The 25,015-nt window shown below is 39.6% G+C and overlaps 1 protein-coding gene across 3 annotated transcripts in view; it reads right to left on the bottom strand.

Annotated features, from left to right (window-relative positions):
• Positions 1–25,015, bottom strand: part of nup50 (nucleoporin 50) — a 53,755-nt gene that overhangs the window by 21,440 nt on the left and 7,300 nt on the right. For 2 of the 3 annotated variants that reach the window (XM_048549214.2, XM_048549212.2), the window contains exons 2-5: positions 22,971–23,049; positions 16,987–17,070; positions 9,962–10,145; positions 2,980–3,609 (exon numbers count right to left, since the gene is read on the bottom strand). In XM_048549214.2, coding sequence (XP_048405171.1) covers positions 2,980–3,609; positions 9,962–10,145; positions 16,987–17,070; positions 22,971–23,039 — 967 coding nt within the window. In that variant the 5' untranslated portion in view covers positions 23,040–23,049. The remainder of the gene's footprint in view (positions 1–2,979; positions 3,610–9,961; positions 10,146–16,986; positions 17,071–22,970; positions 23,050–25,015) is intronic. The other variant, XM_048549213.2, reaches the window with a different exon arrangement.

Raw genomic sequence — 25,015 nt, 5'->3', positions numbered from 1 at the left:
AGGTTGTTTCAATATCCAAGTTGAGATGATGCGGAGTGTGCACTTCTGATTTTATGACAGAGGGAGGTCATTGATCAAACAGCTGAATATGTTTGGACCCTGAACAATGCCCTGAGGAACTCCTGCAGAGATGTCCCGTGATGGAAATAATTTATTTCTGACAACCAGAACTTTTACGCTAAGTATGACTTGAACTGGGAGATAGAGTTCTCCCACTACACACCTGTTCTTACCAATTCAGTTTTTTCCTAAAGCTTCTTGACGCAATATTTGGTCAAATGCTGCATTCACAGCAAGTGCAGTCTTTTTTATAGACTTCAGCTCTTTAGTCCACATTTGAACCAAAGTAAAAGGAAGTGAATTCCAGAGCTGATACCACAGAGATTGATGCCAAATTCAATCAAAATGCAAATGAAATCAAAATAGACATGGACCAGACCAAGTAAGGGTGTCAGACTTATTTCCCTAAAAAAAAAGGGACATTAGTGAACCAGGGGAGTTTTTGGGATAATCAAAAGTGGCTTCATCCTCCCTGTTAGGCCAGCATTTAGTGCTAAATTTTTTACTGAATTTAGATTGCTCCCCCTGCAATGACAGCATTCCAACCCTAGTCCTCAGGTTTTGTCCAGACTTCTGGTATACTGATCCAGTGACAACCAACTTCCACATGCATTCCAACAACTCTGAAACTGTTCTGGTTGACCATTTGGAAAAAAGGGTCAAACAGTGACAGAAGAAGAAAATTCTACAAAGGAACTATTCCTCCAGCCACAGGCGGTGTGTCTCCCATTTTTGCCGAGACATACATCCCACATCAATCCATACATCAGGCTGAAAAAAAAGCAATCCTGGCTGAAAGGCACCTGGCTTCTGCTCTCCATTTTCATAATGAATTCCAGTCTGAAGTGTTCCACCACAGGTGAATGCAAGGTTTGTGTCAGCTAAACCCAAACCCTTAGCTTGATCTCTCTCTCTCCCCTTCCCTATCAAGACTCTAGTTCATCTCTCTTTCTATCACTGCCTGTGTGAAAAAAGTAAAAGTGGTTTTATTAGCTTTGCTGCTGGTCACCTGGTCATTTTTATTAATTACACAATTTTTAAAGTCATCAAGAAATTCATGACTACTGTTGTGCCGAATCACATATCTGGCTTTTGCTGCCGGGTTTCTTCCTGAAGGAACGAGGCTCAATAAGTCAAACTGCTTTATTTGGACAACTCGGGTCCAACAAAAATGGGAAGTTTTGGAAATGCTCAGCTTGTCTAGCAGCACCTATGTAGGGCGATTCTGGCATTAACAATCCTGTGGCAGAACTAAATGAAGATTGGGGACCTGAAGCTTTGATGGATTTTCCCCTCTCCACAGAATATTTGAGATCTTTAGAATCTATACTACTTTGCTCTAATAAGCTCTATGTGAGGCATTTAATTTTAAAGTGATCAATATTTGTCACAATGCAACATGTATTTTTCCTGTTAGCAAAGGTCACTTTTGTGGATATAAATGATATCCTTACATTCATACTGCCTTAGGCTCAATTTATAAAATGAGCCCTGTAAGTGATCTATTGCACAAAACATTTCAATGAGGTATGATTTTAGGTAAAGCTTTCTGGACGTGTGTTTTATTTCAAAAAAAAAGTGACAAATGGATATTGTAGGAGTTGGATTAAAAATACCTTCAAAGACCATTAAGAGTTAATTGGACATGACAGCAAGCAATTGAAATACAGTGGAAAAGAAGGTGGAAAATACAGCTGATGCAAAAACTGCATCTTTTCTCACAGGTAGCTACAAGACAAAATTGTTTGACAGAACTGTCCTGTTGGACAAAATTGTTTGACAGAACTGTCCTGTTGGGTCATCACATGGTGCCACTTGGAGATGTTTTTCTGTATCATGGAATGTCTGGAAAAGTACTGAAAGTACCAAGAAACAATAACACGACATGCAATCTTAAATTCAATTAGTACTAATATTACAGACTTTGCCCTGTTCATTGGTTTTGTCTCAAAATGGGATTTGCAACTGTAAGAAAGCAGTGAGATTTGTCGTTGACTTAAAGCATGTGTTGCTATTTACTGCTGAACTTCACCTCGGCGTAAATATTTCCTGCTTTATACATAAAGCTCCATACTGCTTTTTTATTGTTACATTCCACCGCATCCACTACCAATTATTGACATATGCCCATCCTTTTCTTACACTTAACATCCATATTTCTGCTGACTGACTTCAACGTGAAAGAAGAACGTTTTTTTTTGTTCATGTGACTAAAGGTGGTTTGGAATAATCGTTGCTATCATTATTAACAGAAAATCTTTTAATACAGTTGTACAACGAAATTTAAATCACTATTTGGGTTCCTGTTACTATTTACCTATTCTTCCTGCTTATCACAGATGTGCTGCCTGAAAAGATGGCAGGATTTAGGGAGGAGGAAAATCTAGAGTCTCAGCATATGCTCTGGGGAGAAGTTGATCTGATCGGTCTCCAGGAAGCTGCTACGCTGGGTTGTGGATGCGTAGGCAAATGGGAGACAACTCAATTGAGAGATGAGCAATTGTTTCAGCCATGCTGGTTACTTCAACCACGGTGTTACGTCAATAATGAAAAATCTCTCACTAAATCAGTATTCAATATTGTGCCAAGAAAGCTAAATCTTCTCTTTGGAAATTGTTCAAACAACAGTGTTTGGATACCAGCAAGATAAATTTATAATGCCTTATTTTTCTGAAATCTGCTCAATAGCACCCTCCGAGAATAACACTGAAATGTGTTCCTGCTGTAACTTTGCAAGATTAAAATTCAGAAACTCTTAACTCTAGCCATTTCTGTAATTACAGGAGGATAAATAAAAAGAAGAGTACACTTCATGGCTATTGACAACATATTACTGTACCTGACTACTCTAGGTCTAGGGCTACTGAATTTGTAAGTATAAACAGTTTATTGAACAAAGTAGTTAGATGGTATCCATACCTTTATGCTCACTGCTGTTTATTTCTTCTGGTTTTCCTACAGATGCTGTGAAGGAAAACGTTGGAGCTCCAGACTTTTCTTGGTTTAGATCTTTCCCAAATAATGAGCATGAGGTACCACTACTGAAAGAAAAGCCAGTCAAAGATGGCTTTTCCACGGTCTTCCCAAAGAGGAAGCTGCTATTCCCATTATTTCCTATCGTAGTCTCGGGTTTCATTTCTGAAGTGAGTGGAATAATATCGTTGTTTTTGACAGATGAAAAGATAGGTGGTGGGGTTGACTCTGGTGATGTTTTGGAAACACCAAATGTGTTACCAGATTGCGTTTCTGACCTCTTGCTGCTTGTGTCACTCTCTGAACCGCTATCAGAGCTGCTGCCATACTTCTGTTCAATGCTCGTCAAATGCTTCTCATAGTCCCTGAAGATTGGAGTCAAATCACAGAGCGGATTCTCATTGACATGTTTAGTGATCCAATCCCGGACAGAACAATTTAGTGCTGCTAGTTGTTTATTGTATTCATTACATCCCAGTTTGCTCCGAGTGCTAAGTTGATTAATACCGTTTGTTTTTGTGCCTACTTCACCTTTCGCCAAGGGGTTTGATGGAGGACCGTTAGACAGAGAAGACCCTACAAAATAAAATTAAATGTTTAATTAGATGTTGAAATAAAATATATTATTGAATTGTTGTAAGCTCTCCAAGTCTTCATAGATCAACAAGTTCTAACCACTATAGTTTTTTTTTTAAAAAACAATAAACAGCCAAAGTAGTGGAGTCCAAAACTAGACGGCACAGGTTTAAGGCGAGAGGCGAAAGATTTAAATGAAAGGTAATGTTTTCCATGCAGAGGATGGTGCATATATGGAATGAACTGCCAGAGGAAGTGGTAGAAGTGAGTAGCGAGTACAATTAGAACATTTAAAAATACATTTGGACAGATCCATGGATAGGAAAGGTTTAGAGAGACAAGGAACACACAGGAAAATAGGACTAATTCTCTTTAGGAAACCTGCTCAGCATGGACAATTTGGATTGAAGATTGCTGTGTGACACCAAATGTAAGTGGTACATAGCATCTATTGTGCACAAAATATACAGGCACACAACATTTAAGTGTGAAGTTCCTCAAATACCTGATTTATTCAATTTCGGATTCCCTGCCCTTCAAAATACATGACAGACAACAGTGAAAAGTTTTAACAACTTAAATAATTTCAGCATGTTAGCACTGATAGCCTAGTTACATTAAATATGTCTTAATTAACTATGTACAATACATCGCTTCATCTTTTTAAATGATTCAAAGTCCAACAGCAGTATCGTTTGGTGCTGAGATCAAGTTGGGGTTTGCTGCATATGTCAATTATTCAGTACTACATTATTTAGGCTAGTATCTAAGGTTTGAATTATACTAAAAACAGTGAGTGTAAGATGAAAATAAAATACAGAGAAATAGCTCAAAAGTGAACGACAAGTCAATACCAATATGAGGATGTGATGTTGTGATACATCAGCTGGTGTAACTAGACAAAGTCAGATCTCTGATTTATTTAAAAATTAAATCTAAATCTCTGAAACATATCCTTCAAGAAGCTGCAGTTATTTTATAAAACAGAACAGAAAGTTTATTTCAGAAGAAAAATAAACAAGATGAAATATAGATGAATTAGATTAAAAATTACTCTAACGAACAATAAAACAGTATTAGAGTTAATGGGAGCTGCAGATGCTGGGGAATCCGAGATAACAAAAGTGTAGAGCTGGATGAACACAGCAGGCCAAGCAGCATCTGAGGAGCACAAAAGCTGACGTTTTGGGCCTAGACCCTTCATCAGAAAAGGGGGTTGGGGAGAGGGTTCTGAAATAAATAGGGAGAGAGGGGGAGGGGGAGACGGAGGCGGATTGAAGATGGATAGAGGAGAAGATAGGTGGAGAGACAGACAAGTTAAAGAAGTGGGGATGGAGCCAGTAGAGGCGAGTATAGGTGGGGAGGGGATAGGTCTGTCCAGGGAGGACGGACTGTCAAGTCGGGGGGGTGGGTGGGTGGTGGTGGTGCGCGCGTGCGGGATGACGATGGTAGGAAGGAAATGGAGGTGCAGGTAGGAAGGAAATGCAGCTTGAGGTGGGAGGTGGGGATAGGTGAGTGGAAGAACAGGTTAGGGAGGCAGAGACAAGCTGGGCTAGTTTTGGAATGCAGTGGGGGGGGGGGGGGGGGGGCGGCGGAGAGAGATTTTGAAGCTGGTGCAGTCCACATTGATACCATCGGGCTGCAGGGTTCCCAAGCGGTCCAACCTCAGGGGATCTCTCCCTATTTATTTCAGAACCCTCTCCCCATCCCGCTTTTCTGATGAGGGGGCGAGGCCTAAAACATCAGCTTTTGTGCTCCTTAGATGCTGCTTGGCCTGCTGTGTTCATCCAGCTCCACACTTTGTTAATAAAACAGTTTCAACACACTTTCTGACACAGTTACAGAGGCTCAAGTCGAGGTTAGTCACATTTTTTGGAAAATATATATTCACTTATGGGATGTGGGTATCTGTGGCTGCCCAGTACTTATTGCTAGTCTCCAAGTGCCCTTCAGAAGCTGGTAATGAGCTGTCTTCTTAAACCATCGCAATCCATAAACAGTAGGTTGACCCACAATGCCTTTTTGACCCAGAAACAGCAAGAAGGTGACAGATTTCAAAGTCAGGATGGTAAATGGCTTAGAAAACTTGCAGGTGGTGGTGATCCTCTGTATTTGCCATTTTTATCCTTGTAGACGGAAGTGGTCATGGGTTTGGTAGGTGCTGTCGAAGGATCTTTGATGAATTTCTGCAGTGTATCTAACAGATAGTACACACTGGTACTACTGGGTGCCAGTGTAGAAGAGATTTGGATGTTGTGGATGTGGTGCCAATCAAGTGGGCTGCTTTGACCTGGATAGTGTCAAGCTTCCGAGTGTTGTTGGAGCTGCCACCCATCCAGGCAAGGGAGGAGTATTCTTTCACATTCCTGACTTGTGCCAGATAGATGGTGGACAGGCTTTGAGGAGTTAGGAGAGGAATTGCTCATCGCAATATTCCTAGCCTTTGGCCTTTTATTTCAAGCCATTGCTTCATCTGGTGAGTCGAATGGAGTTTCTGGTTAATGCTAACTCCTGGATGCTGATAGTGAGGGGCAATATCAAGGGCCTGCGATTAGATTTTCTAATATTGGAGATGGTCAGTGTTGGTCAGTGCCTGGCACGTGTGGGGCATACATGTTATTTGCCACTTGTCAGTCCAAGGCTGTATACTGTCCAGATCTAGCTGCATTTGGACTTGGACTGTTTTGGAATCTGATGAGTCTCAAATGGTGCTGAACAATATGCAGTCATCTATGAACATCCCCACTTCTGACGTTATGAAGAGGTGACCATTGATGAAGCAGCTGATGATGGTTGGGCCGAGGACACTATCCTGAGAAGCTCTTGCAGAGATGCCCTGGAACTGAGATGACTGATCTCCACCAAGCATAACCATCTTCATGCGTGCCAGATATAGCTCCAAAATACAGTATGCCCCGATAGCCCTTCATTCCAGTTTTGCTAGGGCTGCTTGATGCTATATTCGGTCAAATGCAGCCTTGATTGCCAAGGGCTGTGACGCTCATCTAACCTCTGAAATTCAGTTCTTTTGTCCATGTTTGAACCAAGGCTGGAAGGAAGTCAGGAACTGAGTGGGCTTAGCGGAACAGATGCTGGGCGTCACGGATTGGGTTATTGCTGAGCAGGTGCTGTTTGATAGCACTGCTGATGACACTCTCCATCAATTTACTGAAAAATGGAGAGTAGACTGATGGGGGTGGTAATTGGCTGGGTAGGATGTGTCCTGCTGTATGTGCACAGGATAAACCTGGGCAATTTTCCATATTATGGAGGTAGATAGCAGTGTTGTAACTGTACCGGAAGAGCTTGCCAAGGGAAGTGACAAGTTCTGGAGCCCAAGTCTTCAGTACTATTGCCAGAATATTGTCAGGGCCCATATGCCTATGCAGTATCCAAAACATCCAACTATTTCTAGATATCACAATAAGGAGGCCAAGATAGATCATCCATTTGGCACTTTTGGCTGAAAAGTGCTGTGAATGCTTCAGCCTTACCTTAAATCAGTGAGGCACCCACCTCAAGTGACCCCTACAGTTTCTTTGTCATGGATTGTGGAGGCAGTTTGAGCCCTTTTTAAGTTTACTGGCACGAACCTTTTTTGCAAATCTGAGACCCTAAACCTTTTCAGTTCTAATAGATTTTGAACCAAACTCTGTTTGGAAAGCTGCCCAAATAAACCTCTTCTGCTGAGGCAAGTGGTTCCCTGAACTACTTCTAGGAGATAAACTCAGCTTGCTTCAGAATTCAACTGATGTTTTCTGAATTTAACTAAAAATTGTCCTCAAACCAACACTGTTTGTAACTCTAAACAAAGCTATGGGCCTTATTAGAGAACTGCAGATGCTGGAGAATCCAAGATAACAAAGTGTGGGGCTGGATCCCTTGGGTCTAGGCACGAAACGTCAGCTTTTGTGCTCCTAAGACGCTGCTTGGCCTGCTGTGTTCATCCAGCCCCACACTTTGTTATCTAAGAGCCTTATTACTTTAAAAAAAATACGCTGCCTGCTATAAGCCCTGCAGTATAAACTAGTAGTCTGCAATCACTGGCCTTCTGACAAATGGTGAATTTAGATCATTGTTCCAGGACTGGTTGACTTTAAGAAAAGGAAACACTTCACATAAGTAACCTACACCCATATGTTCCATTTCAAAATAATACTCTCCCTTTCAATCACAATTGTGCTTCACAGTAAAAATAAACAATACTAATCACAGACTTGGGCGTTCAGGTACATAGTTCCTTGAAAAGCTGTATCCACAGGTAGGGTGGTGAAGGCGTCATGTGGCACACTTGTCTTCGTTGCTTAGAACATTGAGTACAAGAGTTGAGATGTCATGTTGTGGCTGTACAGGGCACTGGTGAGGACACCTCTGGGGTACCACATACAGTTCTGGTTGCCCTGTTATAGGAAGAATATTACCAAATTGAAAAGGATGCAAAAAACCGACTTACAAAGGATGTTGCTGGAACGGGAGGGTTTGAGTCATAAAGGAAGGATCGGTTTTGGGTTCTCTTTTGTTTGTCATTTATATAAATGATTTGAATGGGAGTATAGAAGGCATGATTAGTAAGTTTGCAGACAACAACATATTTGGTGGCATAGGAGACAGTGAAGAAGGTTTTCTAAGATTACAGCGGGATCTTGATCAAATGGGTCAATGGGCTGATAAACAACAGATGGAATTCAATCTGGATAAAATGAGGCGCATTGTATTTTGGTACAACAAACAAGGGTAGGGCTTATAAATTAATGGTAGGGACCTTGGGTAGTGTTGGTGAACAGAGAGGCACCTATGGGAGCAGGTAAACAATTCTTCAAAGTTGGCGTCACATTTGGACAGGGCAGTTAAAAAAGGCATTTGGCATGCTCGCCTTTATTGCTCGGTCCTTTGAGTCTAGGAGTTGGGAAGTCATATTGGAGGCTGTGCAGAACATTGGCGAGACCTCTTCTGGAATGCTGTGTCCAGTTCTAGTTGCCCAGTTATAGGAAGGATATTATCAAGCTGGAGAGGGCTCAGAAGAGATTTGCCAGGGTGTTACTGGGTATGGAAGGTTTGAGATAAAGAAAGGCTGGATCAGCTGGGATGTTTTTCACTGGAGCGTAGGAGGTTGAGGCGCATCCTGGAAGAAGTTTATAAAATAAAATCAGAAGTACAGGTAAGTTTAATGGTAGTTGTATTTTCCCTAGAATGGGGGATTTCAAGACTAGGAGACGCATTTTTAAAAGGTGAGAGGAGAGAGAGATTTAAAAAAGACTAAATAACTGCCCTTGTCAGCGGTAGGTGCAGGTACAGTTACAATATTTAAAGGGACATTTAGACAGACACATGAAGACGAAACGTTTTGAGGGATATGGGCCAAATGCAGGCAGATGGGACTGGTTCAGATTTGGAAACCTGGTCAGCATGAACTGAGTTGAACCGAAGGATCTGTTTTCATGCTATATGACTAATAACACACTGAATTGGAGTACACTATCCTGCAGAAGAACAAACAGACAGACAGACAGACACGGAAGTTCACATAACATTAAAATAAAGCAGCATCTTAAATTGCCAAGTATGCTTCAAAAACAAAAAAGCCAAAAGAATTTTACAGATTCATTGCAATGACTGGTGTAAGGATATACAAGTATGAAGGAAATCTTCAAAGTGAAAAATGCTACTTTCATTTGTTCATGGGATGTCAGTGTTAGTGGCAGGGCCAGCATTTATTAGTCACCCAGATGTGCACTCAAGAAATGGGGAGCTGCTACCTTGAACTGCTGCAGTCTATTCGGTGTTAGTACACCCACAATGTAGTTACGTAGAGAGTTGCAGATTACTGTGTGATTATAACAGTCTAAATGTTTCACAATTTAACTACAGTAGATGAAAGCAGTAATAAAAATTCCTAGATGGAGAAGGAATTGATAAATTTAGTATTAAGAGATTGAGAACGCAGGGTTTGTAGCTCACGTCAGAAACAATATCAACATTCAAGATTAGATTGGATACTGGATGAAGGAACAGGCTTTCAAAAGAATGTGGCAAGGAAGTGTTTAAATACAATTTGAACAACTTGGTCACATGTGCACATGCTGGCAAAGCATGACAAGCTCAAAATGGCTTAGTTTTCAAATTGTAATTAGTATATTATTCTGCAAAAACTATGGGCAGAAAGCAAATTATTTAAAATTCATCAGTTCAGAGCAAACAGAAAAACTAAAAAAAGCAAATGATGTCCCCAGTTGAGGACTTATTGACCAACTTTTCAACATTGCCCAGTATTAAATGGGGTGGGAGAGAAGAAACAGTGCCTTTGCTGAAAAAGAAATGAATTCAGCAGTTAAAAAGGCATTTGCATACTTACCCACTGCATCATTTACATCAGTAGCACAACTAAGGGCAGATGTTGAAGAGGACGATGATGCATTGCTTCCATTGGATAATCCTTGCAAAGGCTTGAAGCCAGATCCATTTCCAAATCCTCCAAAACCAGTACTTCCAGTTGAAGTAAGACCAGAGAATCCTTTGAAAACTCCACCACCATCAGACTGACACATTTTAAAAGAAGATAGGTTAGCAGGACATTTAATATACCAAAATTCACTAACTTATTCAAATCTACATTTTGAACTTTGTGTAGAAATGCTTGACACACCTGGTGTTGAAGTCATCAAAAAACTATTAAAATTAACCACTATCACATTGTACAAGTATAAGTTTTTTTTGAATAGTTAGACACTTGTATCATGTAACTACGAAAACTCAGGTTATTCATGCCATTAATGGAGAGAGGTTCCAAATTTGTTTTGGCAAACCTCTTGGCACATCCCTGTGCAAGTTATATTGCAACAGGTATTTACGGGCCAGCAAAATTTCCATTAATACATACTTTTAATGGAGAAATGTCTTAGGGGCTCATGGGAGAACAGTTATCAAGAGATAATACAACAAGTAGAGATAAACACGCTGAAAGGTTCACTTCCAGGAAACTTAAGGCAGAAAGGGAAAAAAAAGTAACACTTCAGTAACTACATTATTGATGCGAAGCAAGGAAGGAACTAGACAGCAGCCAGAAGGTCCACATCATAGGCAAATGTGACATTGGCACAGAGGTTAGGTGTGACTAACAAGTAGAAAGCGATCACCTTTACTTTCTCGTCTCCTGTTTATGATAAGTAGTCTGAGAGGTTAAGACATGTCAGGGCAGCGTGGCTACATGGAATGCATGTCCTAGATCACATGGGGAGGTTTGGAAGCCACCCCCTGTCTAACCAACCACATGCACAGGAACAGTCATCAGCTTTCCATCTCTCAACAAAAAAAAATCCATTTGCCCTTACTCACTGCTTCCTCTAAGCTGAGCAATATTTAACTAAATGCCAAGGTTATGCAATCTACAGCATGAGCACATATTGAGTAACAGCTGTTGGGTGTTCTATTTTACTCAAAGCCTTTTGGAAAGCCAAGAGCAGAACAAGTATGGGTCCCCCTTTATACACCTTGCTTGCTCACTCAAAGAACTCTCAAATTATTCATCTTTGAGCAAGGAAAGCAAAGGGTAATGATTGAAAGGAGTGAGAGGAAAGGAAATGGACGTGGACGTGAGGAAGGAAAAATGCGACAAGAACAAGAATGCATTTCACAAGGGAACTATAATGTGCAAAAATGCTGCAGCAATCCCCAATCCAAACACTGACTGGAAACCACCACATATGACAGTCTACAGAAGAAAGGAAGTTAGAACAAGTGGGCATGGAAGCCAGGTCCATGGGAAAAAAAAAATTAGACAAGGCAAAGAAAGTCAGAGACTTGAAAACAGGTAAAAGTATGGTCACATTATATTATTAAACTTGAGGTATCCAGAGTCACAGGAGATCAACTAATAGTATTTATTAAAAGCTATTAATGGTCAGATTTCACAAAATTGGGAATACAGTTCTGAAATTCAATCTCAAAGCACCAATGAAAAATCAAAATGCAAAACGCATTAAACTAAGCACCTGAACTATTCACCACCATAAAATTGGATTCAAATATCAATTGCAGAAATTAATTGGTAGTGAATCATTTAACAGAGTTTAAGATTAAATCTTAATTGTAACTGATCATTTCTTAATGCCTCCATTTAAGTAAAAACTCAAATTACCAGTTGCACTTTGAAGCAATCTTCTACACATTCATATTTTGGAAATGCTGCATTATTTCAATCATTCTAATGCTCCTAATTAAAAAGGTACTTTGGTATTTAAGACCATGGGACAACATCAGCTCTGAACCACTGGCATGGCAGAAGACAGAATGTAGCAGACAGCAAGAACACTGACAGCTTCTTTAAGCTTTTAAGAGCACAAAAGTGGCAATGGAGTTTCCAAATCACAGGCAATGTCACAAGAGATCAATTAGCAATTCAGAAAGTTTCATGCATATGCATTAAATATCACCATCTTTTGTTTTGCTAAAAGCAGTTTTTGATCTTGATGAGTGGGATGAATATTGGCCAGGACACCTCTCCTGCTGCTTCAAAATACTGCCCTCACAATCCTTGTACCAATTTAACAGGATCTTAAAAGTTATTCAAAAGTTAATAAAAGATTACACCTAGGAAGCATCAGAGAAGTGTAATTAGAGGGGCAAAAAAAGAAAGAATTATTAGATATCAGCATTGGTTCTCTACTCAAGAGAGAGATTGTCTGGTTTGAAAAACAGCCATAAAAGCAGGCAACCTAATAATCGAGCATTGAAAAAATATATATTTTGAGCACAACCTTGCTGAAGTTGTACTACATCATAAATCAGTGAACACTGATGCAATGGGGAACCAAAAATATGCAGATTGGGTCGGGTTGACTCCTTTTATTGTAAAGAAGGTAAACCAATGTTTACTTTCAGTCACTAAAACCAAATCTCACGTTGGCATTGTTTGCATGAAGCAGCTCCAGTTTTAAATGCACATGGAATTTCTACATTTCTCGTGTGAGAGGAAAGACAGTCTTTGCAGCATCTTTAAAATTTATAAAGCACAACTGTACAATCATGACTTTGAAGAATCCAAGAAATCAAAGTGAAATTGACCTTGATGCTGTAATTACAGTCAAGGCAAAGTTGTCATAATCCTATAGGCCTGTAGGGCTCTCTCACTGTGGAAGAGAGAACTGGTGGTGGTTTAACCAGAGGGTCACTGTGCCTCAGGCAAGGTTTGAGAAGGCTGTCCTTCACAGTAAGCTCAGCCAATGTGGGAAATGAACTCACGCTGTTGACATCACGCTGCATCACAAACCAGCCAGCCATCGAACCAACTGAGCTGGCCACCCATAAGCTAAGCACTACTGATGTAGAAACTGAGAAAGCAAAGTGTAATCTAACTATGTGGAAATTTACGACTCCCTACACTGAGCCAACACGAAAAATTCTACTCATTGTTCGGTGCTGTTTATCAAACTGCAAAATCTGCTTGCTGAGGAAATGCTTTCAATTTGGGGCTGTTCCTTCTGCTTAGAAATTAATTCATTCCTAGAGAATTCTAAACTGCAATCTTTAAACATTGGCAGTTCTGTATAGTGTCATGTTATTGCACAAGAACTAAAAAAAATTGGAATTAAAAAATGGTGGAAAGGTGCTCAAAAGTGGCAAACAGAAAAAGGCAAACTGGTTTAACAGTTCTTACATCGATGAAAGCAAAGAAAATGTGAAAGTTAGAAGCATCAATTTGGCAGAATTTACAATCAAGACCAGATAGTGTCAGTTAGCACAACAGGGTCCGAGTTAACGCTTGATTGTGCTGTGCCAACAACGAGCATTAAATTAAAAAAAACATGTATCTAAAATAATCTGGGTTAGATTGTGAATTTTGTGACTGACAAAAAAAAAGTTGCACACTGGGAATTACAGACATTCTGGCTAGGCTTGCAGGTGATACAAAAATAGACAGAGGGATTAATATTAATATTGGTTAATATTGGGGAGGCAGGGAACTGCAGATGGATTTGGGGGGGGGGTTTAGGAGAGTGGGCAAAGAAGTGACAGATGGAGTATAATGTGGGGAAAGTGAGATCATTCAATTTGGTAAGAAGAATACAGGCACAGAATATGTTCCAAATGGGGAGGAAATTCAGAAATGTGAAGTGCAGAGAGACATGGGAGTTCTATTCCAGGATTCTCTCAAGGTAAACTTTCAGTTTGAGTCAATAGTTAGAAAGGCAAATGCATTTATTTATTTTGAGAGAACTTAAATATAAAAGCAGGGATGCACTTCCAAGGTACTATAAGGCTCTGATCAGGCCACATTTGGAGTATTGTGTCCAGTCTTGGGCCCCATATCTCAGAGAGTATGTACTGGCCTTGGACCGGGTTCAGAGAAGGTTCACAAGAATAGTCCCAGGAATGAAAAGCTTAACGTGAAGAACGTTTCAGGATTGCAGGTCTATACTCAATGGAGTTTAGAAAGATGAGGGAGTATCTAATTTTAATATTTACTTAATACTGAACCTCCTGGTTAGATCGGATGTTGGGCAGATGTTTCCATTGGTAGGAGAGACTAGGACCTGGGGGCATAGCCTCGGAGTAAAGGGAAGACCTTTTAGAACGAAGAGAAAGGAGAAAAGCCAGAGAGAGTGATGAATCTATGGAACTCACTGCCTCAGAAGGCTGTGGAGTCTGGGTCTTTGAGTATATTTAAGACAGAGATAGGTTCTTAATTGTCAAGGGGATCAAGGGTTACGGGGAGAAAGCAGGAGAACGGGGTTGAAAAACTTATCAGCATGAATGAATAGCGGAACAGATTCAATGGGCTAAATGGCCTAATTTCTGCTCCTATGCCTTATGGTCTAAGATATTCCTTGCACCAACACATCTATCAGATTATAATTTAATGTGTATACTTTGAAAAGATTATAGATGTGGACACTGTGGATGGATATTTTTCAGCACTCAAATTTCAATAAAGTAAACAAGTTCCTACCAATATTTCATAAGTATTTCAAGAAGCTTCAAATATTTGTTATTCTAACGTTAAATAATCAAATTGAATCTAAAAAAAATGTTGCCGAAGATAGTATGCAGTAGTTTTTCATAAGGAATAGGCTGTACTGTTTTAATCATAAGACTGCTAACGTCAAGCTTCAGACCAACACACAAGATCACTATTTTTATAAGGGCAGGTGCAACATGAGGTAGGTTCGCAACAAATTGGAATTCAGTTTCTCTGAATATCATAAAACATTCCAAGCCTCACAGGAAAACATGGTGCATTCTGTTACTTACACAAACCCCCATAATAATTACAATGGATGGATCAAACTGCACATATAGTACTGTGAAGTATTAACAACTTTCCCTTGAGGCACCTGCATTTTCTTAGTAATATTCATTGCTTAATGCAATCGTTTTAAAGTCCAAATAAGACTACGTAACTTTCCCAAAGTTAAAATTCTTCTCAATTATAAACCTCAAGTTATACTGCATTGAACAGTTAAACTTTGGACAGCCAGTGGTTGATAAAAAAGAAATACTAAATAAAATTTGATAGACCATCGCCTTTCCAACACAACTATTCTCTTGTTATTTGACATCTGGATATCTTGTTTTGACATTCCTATTGCTTCTCTCTCTCTCTCTCTCTCTCTGAGAACATGCTTGCTGGCTTAAAAATCTACATTTTTCCTGGCATTAAACCAGATAATGCACAGGGAGACAAAATCTCAAAAAAGGGAGGGGCAAGGAGTAGAGGTAGAGGTGGGTCAGAAATCCACATTTTCAAATTATTACAAGATTCCTGATTTTGCTCCCAACAACCACAACGTAGCCCACAGCTGCGGTACAAGACTGCAAGAATCTCTTCTTGCACTGCTACAATTTCAATGTTATTTGCTCAATTAGATGCACAAGTTAGCAGTAATCTAAAGATTGTCCTAGACTATCTATGTGGCATCCCTTTAACTGCAATGCAGAACAGGTGAGAAAAGCAACAGATTATCTTTGCACGATTCTTTGAGATCGTCACAAAGAATCATATGATTTTTGCCAACTTACAACAGTCAATCTTTGTCTTTTTCCATGTCACACAGAGTCTCTACAATGTTGGCTTGTCAACTAAATTTTTTTTGGGGGGGGGGGGAAGCGTGGGGGAAAGAGGTCAAAATATACCAGTAGCTTTCAGCCAAATACCCTTTCGACCACTGACTGTCCTCATCTACCTGGGCTGAAAATCAGCAAAGGTTTCATTTTTTCATAATGGACAAGTCCTGGTGCAGAACTTGAACTGAAGAGGCCTACCAGCACAGAAGCTGGAAAGCTATTCACTGGGTCGCTTCTGTACCTAACTTGCTTCTAGCAATGTACAATGCCAAAATAAACCCAATGTTTTATTGGGCAACAGATTTCTGGGCCAAAAAAATGATAATTAAGGGTTGAATTTGATTTTTCTTAAAAATCTTATACTGTATCGAATCAAAGAAGAGATGTAAGCCAATTTAAAATAAGCATTCCCAAACTAGATAGAACTATGAGTCAAAGATTTTTACACTGGATGGGGAAAGGGTAAGGTCAGGTAGAAGCCCAGGGACCACAAGATGTGGGCAACAAAAATGAAAACCTTAAATCAACAGAAAATCTTCCTTATAGTTTGATAAACTAAGTTCAGCTTTAATACTTTAAAATATAACAATTCTTTCAATTTTTAAAATCATGTTTGATAATCATCCAATGGAAACATACACGCCTCCAAATAAATTAAAATTTCTTTTATGAAAGCTATCCTTAACTAGGCTTTAATTCTCTACAAAACTCAAGTCAGAGGAAGGCCCCATTTCCACACATTGAACTTATAAAAAACTAGATAGCAACATACCTTAACATATTTAATAGTTAGATAAACCAAGTTAAAATGATACATGGCCAGTAAAATTCGCAGACAATGATGCAGATTTAAATGTCAAGTAAAGATAAAAAGAATGGTACTCCCGTTTTTGAAAGCCATTATTAGACAGACAATGAAAACAATTTTCATTAGCTTTTGGAAGGTATGGATAGAATCAATACTTCGCTGCAAATTCTCTACTGCAACTTTGAATAGTTGATTAATTTTCCATTGAGAAAATCAAAGTTACAAGAAGTGAAAATATGACATCACTGGAACTGTGATGTCATTAAATTGACTGAATTCAAGGCCTTTTTTTGGGAATATCCTGCTCACATTGATATATTTTGGAAATGACTTTTTAAACTTAATGCTAGAGAGCCTGAGCCATGGAGATGGGGACTGGTTCAATTTCTCAAAATTCGGAAGAGGGAATCCAAGCTGGGAGAGTGCTTCAATTACATTTTATTTAAGGAAGTGAAAAAAACTTCACAATAATACATTTTAATATTTTAAAAAGTAATCATGCAACTTACCTCCGTGAGAACATTTCTACGTTTTGCTTTTTTGATAGCTCTGTTTTTCAGCACATCTTCACTTGCAACCGAGAAAGTACCTGCCTAGAATACAAAAATACACGTGTCACAAAAAGATGTTAACCAACAATTTCACATCCTGTTATCCACAGTAAGGTGAAGATTTTAAGATGCAATAAAATATAACGACCCAGCTGCATTCTCACCCAGAATCCTGGGTTCAGCAAGATTTTGGACCCCAGAATGCAAAGAGGAATAAGGAATTCTCTCCTTGATTTTGTGGGACATGGGCCAAGTAAGTAATAGCAATACAATTCTGCACAATAATGAAGACACTTTACAAGTGATTATTCAAGGTTCTAGAGGATAATATGATACAAGAAAGAGTTCTTCAGATGTTAGATGCTAGCATCACACTGGAAAGATGAGCCAGTATTGGAAAATGGTAGCGTACAGCTCTCCAAGAACAAAATTCTATGCAGATTAAACACCTAAATGTTTACTTGTTCATGGCACTGGTAGCCAGCCATTTATTGTCCATTCCCAATTGCCTGGGAGAAGGTGATGGCTTACTGCCTTCTTCAACCACTGCAGTCCTTGGGGTATAGGGACATTCATAATGACAAGAGTGGCACTACGTAGTTCCAGCAGACCTTTTCCCTATGATTTCTCACTAGAAATGTGCCCATCAAGATGAAAGTCCCATTTTTGTCACAAGGATAGTTGTCAATAACTGTATTTGCCTTGCCTTCAACTAACATATCCCACACAAAAAACTTTTTGAAATAATCCAGGCCCACATTCTAGTGCAGGAATGAAGGAGGGGCTGCTTTTCTGGAATTGTTCTTTCAATTAAAACTATTTCTACTGGGAAGTGGGAGCAGAAGTTCGCAAGTTGCTATGTGAACAGCAGCAGGAAGACCACATCACAGAACAGGTATGGCAAAAATAAGGCCATTGCCCCATCAAGCCAGTGACAGATCTCACTGGGGCCCCACTTTTCACTTTTCGCCAAAAGGGTTAGAAACATAGTAACAGGACTACACCACTTGGCCCTTTAAGCTTGCTCTGCCATTCTTCAAGATCATGGCTGCTTGTCCAACTCAATAGCCTAAGCCTGCCTTCTCCCCATAACCATTGATCCCATTCACCTCAAGTGTTATACCTAGTTGCCTCTCGAATGCATTCAATATTTTGGTATCAACCGCTTTGTGCAGTAATGAATTCCACAGGCTCACCATTCTTTGGGTGAAGAAATGTCTCCTCAATTTCGTCCTAAGTTATCTACCCCGAATCCTCACACTTTGACCCCTGGTTCTGGACGCATCCACCACAGGGAACATCCCCTCTGAATCTAACCTGTCCAGTCCTGTTAGAATTTTATAAGTTTCTATGAGACTCCCATTCATTCGTCTGAACTCCATCCAAACTTAGTCATTCTCTTCTCATATGTCAGATCTGCTTTCCCCAGAATCAGGCTGGTAAACCTTCACTGCATTCCCTCAAGAGCAAGGGCACCTATTCTCAGAAAAGGAGACCAAAACTGCATACAATATTCCAGGTGCGGTCTCACCAAGGCCTTGTATAACTGTAATAACACATCCCTGCTCCTGTACTCAAAACCTCTCACAATGAAGGCCAACATACCATTTGCTGCCTTTACCGCCTGCTGTACCTGCATGCTTACCTTCAACAACGGCTACACAAGGATGCCCAGGTCCTGCTGCATACTTCCCCCTCCCCCTTCCAATTTACAACCATTCAGGTAAGCTGCCTTGTTTTTGCTTCCAAAATGAATAAGCTCACGTTTATCCAAATTATATTGCATCTGCCACTGATTTGCTCACTCACCCAATTTGACAAGATCATGCTGAAGGATCTCTGCATCCTCACAGTTCCCCTCTCCCACCCAACTTGATATCATTTGCAAACACAGATGTTACATATTGTTCCCTCATCCAAATCATGAATATACATATTGCAAATACCTGGTGTCCCAGCACCAATCCCTGTGGCACCCCACTAATTACTGCCTGTAAATTTGAAAAGGACCCATTAATTCTTACTCTGTTTCCTCTCTGCCAACCAGCTTCCTATCCATCTCAATACACTTCCCTCAATTCCATGTGCTTTAATCTTGCACATCAAATCTCCACTGTAGGAATTCAAACACTTTCTAGAAGTCCAAATATGCTATAATCGACTGGCTCCCCCTTGTCAACTCTACTAATAGTTACATTTTCATAGAATTCCAACAGATTTGTCAAGCATGATTTCCCCTTCATAAATCCATGCAGACTCTGTCTGATCCTGCCACTGCTTTCTAAATGCTCTGCCATAAAACCTTGATAACAGATTCAAGAATTTTCCCCACTCCCAATGAGGTTCTTCCTCTCAACTATTTACGCAATTCCTTTTGACAATCACAACTGATCTGTCTCCACTACTCTTTCAGATTACATTCTTCAGAATGCTCTCATTTACTTTTCCTATGGTTCCTTTTACATTTTTTTAAAACCTAAAAAAAAAGCCTTCCACTACTGGGAATGGTTTAAATTTTAATTGACAGAAAAAGCTGGAGAAACTCAGCAGGTCTGGCAGCATCTGTGCTGGTAGAAACACAGTAATGCTTTGAATCCAACATAACTCATTAGAATTTATCTGAAGTCATATGCGAAACATACCATTTCTCCTTCACAGGCACCACCAGACCTTCCGAGTTTCCCTAGCACTTTTGCTTTTATTTTAGATTTCCAGCATTGAGAATTTTCTTTTTTATTTAAGTTTTATTACTTTCTATCATGGTCATGATGTTGAACACCGCTACAAATAACAATTTTTGCATTTCAATCCATGGAGGACACCACAATAGTCACGGCACGAAGATGCTTCTCATGCTTGGACTGTGAAAATACACTTCCACGTGGGTCTGGACATATACAGCTACAACAACATTGACTTTCTCCAATGGCGTGCAGGAGAAATCACCTGCTTAACATTACCCCTTCAAATCACCTTCAGCATTCATTATCCCACAACCAGCAAACAGTGGCAGCAGTGTTGACCATTTTTAAGATGCATTGCAGCAACTGGTCAAGCCTCCCATGACAGCACTTTTTAAAATTTTGATTTCTACCATCTAAAAAGGCTGACAAGAGACACTTAAACTTCACCATCAGCAAATTTCCTTACAAACCACACCATCCTAACTTTAACGAGCAGCACAGTTCTGACAAAGACCTGGACCTCCCTTTCATAGCAGCACGGGTGTATCTACACAGGCTATCTGCAGCAGTTCTAGTCAGCAACTTGCTAACATCTTCCCAAGGTTTTGCAATACCCACATTATATGAACAAAGAGTAAAAAACTTCTGTTAAGGGTTTGATAAAATTCCATCATTGCTTTCTTGTTTTTATATTCTATACCTTGCCTTATAAAGGCAAAGCCTGTATGCCCAAAAAAAAATCCACTTGCTTCAAACATACCCTTCAAACTTTAGCGACTTGTCCACTTAAATCCCTAAGTTAATTATACTTGCTGGCTGTCATCTGCAAACTTTGAGGCTGTGTCTTACACATTCAAAGTTCAACTTATCATGAAAAGCAATGCTCTTAATACTGACTTGTGAAGAACCCCACTGAATACCCTCCTCTATCTCAAAAAAACACAATTATACATTGCTACTGTTTTCTGTCCTTCAGCCAATTTCTTGTCCATTTTGCGAGCAACCCTTATATCCTGATCAATATTTATTTCACAAGTTGGGTGTGGCATGGTGGGTCAGCGGTTAGCATTGCTGCCTCACAGTGCCAGGGATCTGGATTTGATTCCAACATTTGGTGACTGTGTGGAGTTCGCACATTCTCCCCATGTCTGTGTGGGTTTGTGGGTGGTCCAGTTTCCTCCCACAGTCCAAAGGTGTGCAGGTTAGGTGGATTAGCCACAAGAAATACAGGGTTATGGGGACAGGGTAGGACTCTCCGAGAGTCAGTGTGAGCTCAATAAACCAAATAGACCACTTCTGCACTGTAGGGATTCGATGATTCTAAGTTGTAATAGATCATATCATGATTGTATTGTTGCCTGTGAGATCTTGCAGAAAATGGATGATGTGTTAACGCCTGCGTTAAAAAAACTGGCAACGCCAAGGTCTTCAAATCCACATTCCAGGCAATACCCTGCTTTAGCCTTGCAGTTAAACACCAAAATGAAAAGCAAAACACCACATAATACAACATACAGCCTTACCAGCCACTAACTCAGGGCAGTGCGCCCTGCACACCTACATTTAAAAACATAAATTGGAATATTTGTGTGAGTTAATCCTGGATTCTTTTTCTTCTGCATGTTGTGCAACTGCTTTGCTACACATGACCTGAGACTAATGTACTTTTGTTGCCCTGCAGAATTTCCACTGGGAATTGAATATGGCTGGAAAAATGAAGTAAGGCTGCACTGATAAGAGATAAATGGATCTAACTTGGATTTGAAATTAGTGTAGTATTTCAGATCATTAACCTGAAGCACTCACTGGCCTTGGATCATCTTTGTCCACAGTAAACAGTCCTGGTTATCAAACTGAATGGCATGAATAGAAAATCAAGCAACAATGCAGAATAAAAATGGAGCACAGTCTACCACAGCTTTAAAATAACAGTGAATAATGAGGAGTGATTGAGAATGTTAACTTTATTGTAGTGACGGGAACCATTAAAATTGGGCTTACCACTGGGTCTCACAGCAGTGTTAGAAGGTCATCAAGCACCTTTCCTCTCTAGTCCCATTTTCCAGCACTTGGCCCATAGCCTGTATGCTGAGTCACTTCAAAACGATCATCTAAAGACTTAAAAACGTTATGACGATTCCTACGTCTCTGACACTAGGGCAGCAGTTCCAAACACCCACCACCTTCTGAACAATAAATCTATCTTCTTCAAATCCCCTTTAAATATCCTGCCTTTTATTTTAAATCTATGCCACCAGGTTATTGATCCTTTTACCAAGAGGTTAGATTGAAATAATCTTTTCTACACCCCTCAATTCTGTACACATCTTGACAAAACCAAAAAAAAAACCAGAAAAACAATGTTGAAATTATTCAGTAGCACAGATAGTGTCTATGGAAGGAGAAACTGAGCCAAGGTTGAGTCAATAACTTTTTAAATTAGGGGCCATCACATCATTTCATCAGAACATTGACTTCAAACATTAACTGAGTTTCTCTCCCTACAGCTACTTCCTGACCTGCTGCCTATTTTCAATATTTCACACAAGTATCAAACCTTGTAACATTAAAAGTACAGTTTGGTACTGTTTAACTTCAGACTTCTACTTCATGTAAGCTTAAAAAAAGCCTCCACTGTCATGGTCTCATGAAAAATGTTACTTGCAGGTGATATGATCCAGCAGACATACTGCATTAACATGATAGGCCACTTGCTTTTTCAAGATATAGTTTAACAAAAGGTCTCTGCTCTATACTGTCTGAGGTATTTGGTGGAAGTTAATTTATGAATTTCTTTAAAAATTCTTGGGGGATGTGGGCTTCACATTTACTCAGCACCTAGTTACCCTTGAGAAATTGGTGGAGAAGCTGCCCTCGTGCACAACTGTATGGGTGGAATGTTCCTCAGAGAATCAGTGCAGACTTGTTGAGCCTCTTTCTACACTGTAGGGATTCTATTCTATTCTATTCTATTCCAACAGCAAAGAGGAAATAAAGCATTCATCTGACATTACGACAGATGGGTTTATTCAAAACTGGAGTATATAGTACAAATTGTTATTTGCAGGATTAAAACAACCCAGCACACTTGCATTCTTCATGTCCAAGTAGTTTTCCGACAGTTGATGCTTGCCCCAAATCGAAAAGATTAATTCCTTAAAAATCATAAAATTGTCTTCAACTTATCCCCAATCCAGAAACCATACACATTGATAATGACAATTTGGCAGCATTCATCACAACAGGAACAGTACAAACCTCTTCAGATTCTTCTTCCTGGTCCCAATTTCGGTCAGTTAGTTCTTTGTCTGCAGTTCTCTTTGCCATTATGTTGCTACTGAAATAAATGGGCAAATTATCAATTGGATTACAGGTTTAAATTCAACAAAAATATCAAACTATTCATATGTCACTGGCAAAATCTGAGGCGGAAAATAAAAAAAAAATCAACAAATTGGACAAAAAAACACAATTCATATTGTTACTATCTTGACAGAGATCAGCAACTTTTAAAACACAAGATTCCAGTTCTTTACTGAAAGAATGAAGGCACACAGTTCTGTGATTTAAAACGGAAATATAGAGGAGTCAACAATACAAACACTAAACATTAATTCTGGATGTTAATGCATAGTATAAAGGGGCAAATCATAGTTGATTATAAACTATTAATTGCAACTGAAATAGCAAATATATGAAGTCAGAGACTCTGTCTCCCTCACAAAGAATTTCAGCTCCAATTTTTACAGGAGCTAATCCAAACCAGAGTTCTATGGAAACAATTTTTACCCCAAATAGCACATCCGTAGAACATGTTTAACTGACTTGAATGATGTAGATCTGTCAGTGTTGGAGAAACGCAAGGGATGCTCCAACTTATTCTTGGCTTCTGGATCTAGCCCCTGCCATCATCATCTTATTCAGCTTGCTTGCACTGCACTGAACTCATCAACTGATATGATAGTGAAGGCGGCATTTGGTACGCTTGCCTTTATTGGTCGAGTATAGGAGTTGGGAGATCATTTTGCAGCTGTTCAAGACATTGGTAAGGCCACTACTGGAATACTGCGTGCAATTCTGGTCTCCAGCATTTGGACCATATCCCTCTAAACGTTTCCTATTCATACACCAATTCAGATGCTATAGGAAGCAACTTGAAAGGATTCAGAAAGGATTTACGAGTATGTTGCCAGGATTGGAGGGTTTAAGCTCTAGGGAGAGGCTGATTAGACTGGCGCTATTTTCCCTGGAGGGTGAGGGGTGACCTTATACAGGTTTATAAGATAAAAATAGGATAAAAAGATAAGGTCTTTTCCTAGGATGGTGGTGCTCAAAACAAGAGGGAGTAGGTTTAAGGCGAGAGAGGAAGGTTTAAAAGGGGCCTAATGGGGTAATTTTTTCCACAAAGAAGGGTGGTGTGTTTATGGAATGAGCTGCTAGAGGAAATGGTGGTGGCTGGTACAATTATAACATTTAAAAAGGCATCTGGGCTGGTGTATGAATAGGAAGCATTTACAGGGATATGGTCCAAATGCTGGCAAATGGGACTGGATTTATTTAGGATACTAGTGGGCATGTACGAGTTGGAACAAAGGGTCTATTTCTGTGCTGTACGTCTCTATGACTCTAAAACTGCTATTTCTCTGCTTGAACAGATACATGTCCTTTTATATCTTTTAATAGGCTCAGTTTTCCAGAGTTTTGATTTTCAAATCTTTGTTTACATTTTCTTAGAAACTGCACAGGTGAATTACCTTTTGGTTTTATCTGCTGAGTTTTAGCTAGGATCTACCTCAGAAACAATAAATTAAAACTTAAATCAATGTCAGATGGTCACAAGTTCATTTCTCCTCCAGAGTTGTGTATAATAGCTAACTTGTTTGAAAAATACCAAAGAAGTGCAGCACCATCAGAAATGGGATGCTTTCTCCACCAAAAGTTAGCAAAAAAGATTTCTCTCTGATTCTGGAACATTACAGTGTGCAATAGTTGATATGTTCACCTCCATACACAGAATTATACTTAAAAAAAGAAAAATCGCTCAATTGCTATCAATATCTTCGGGACAGGCTGGGGGCTGAAGAAATGTGATTTGGCAGTTAATAGTCGAACGATAGAAGCTGAAATGATCAAGAAGAATGGAGGGTTTCATACAGCAGGACAAAGATTTAAAACGTAATGCGCTTTGTGGTAGTTAGCCATTCCTCCTCTTATCTATGCGAGCATTAATGTGGACAAGAACAGTTAAAATTGAGAGTGATAGCTGCAAGAAAAGCAGAGAATTGGGAAAAGGTAGGATAACA

The sequence above is a fragment of the Stegostoma tigrinum genome, chromosome 18, assembly GCF_030684315.1.
Source record: "Stegostoma tigrinum isolate sSteTig4 chromosome 18, sSteTig4.hap1, whole genome shotgun sequence".
Lineage (NCBI taxonomy): Eukaryota > Metazoa > Chordata > Chondrichthyes > Orectolobiformes > Stegostomatidae > Stegostoma > Stegostoma tigrinum.
The sequence above is the reverse complement of the archived record's forward strand: the minus strand, read 5'-3'. Positions and strand labels throughout refer to the sequence as shown.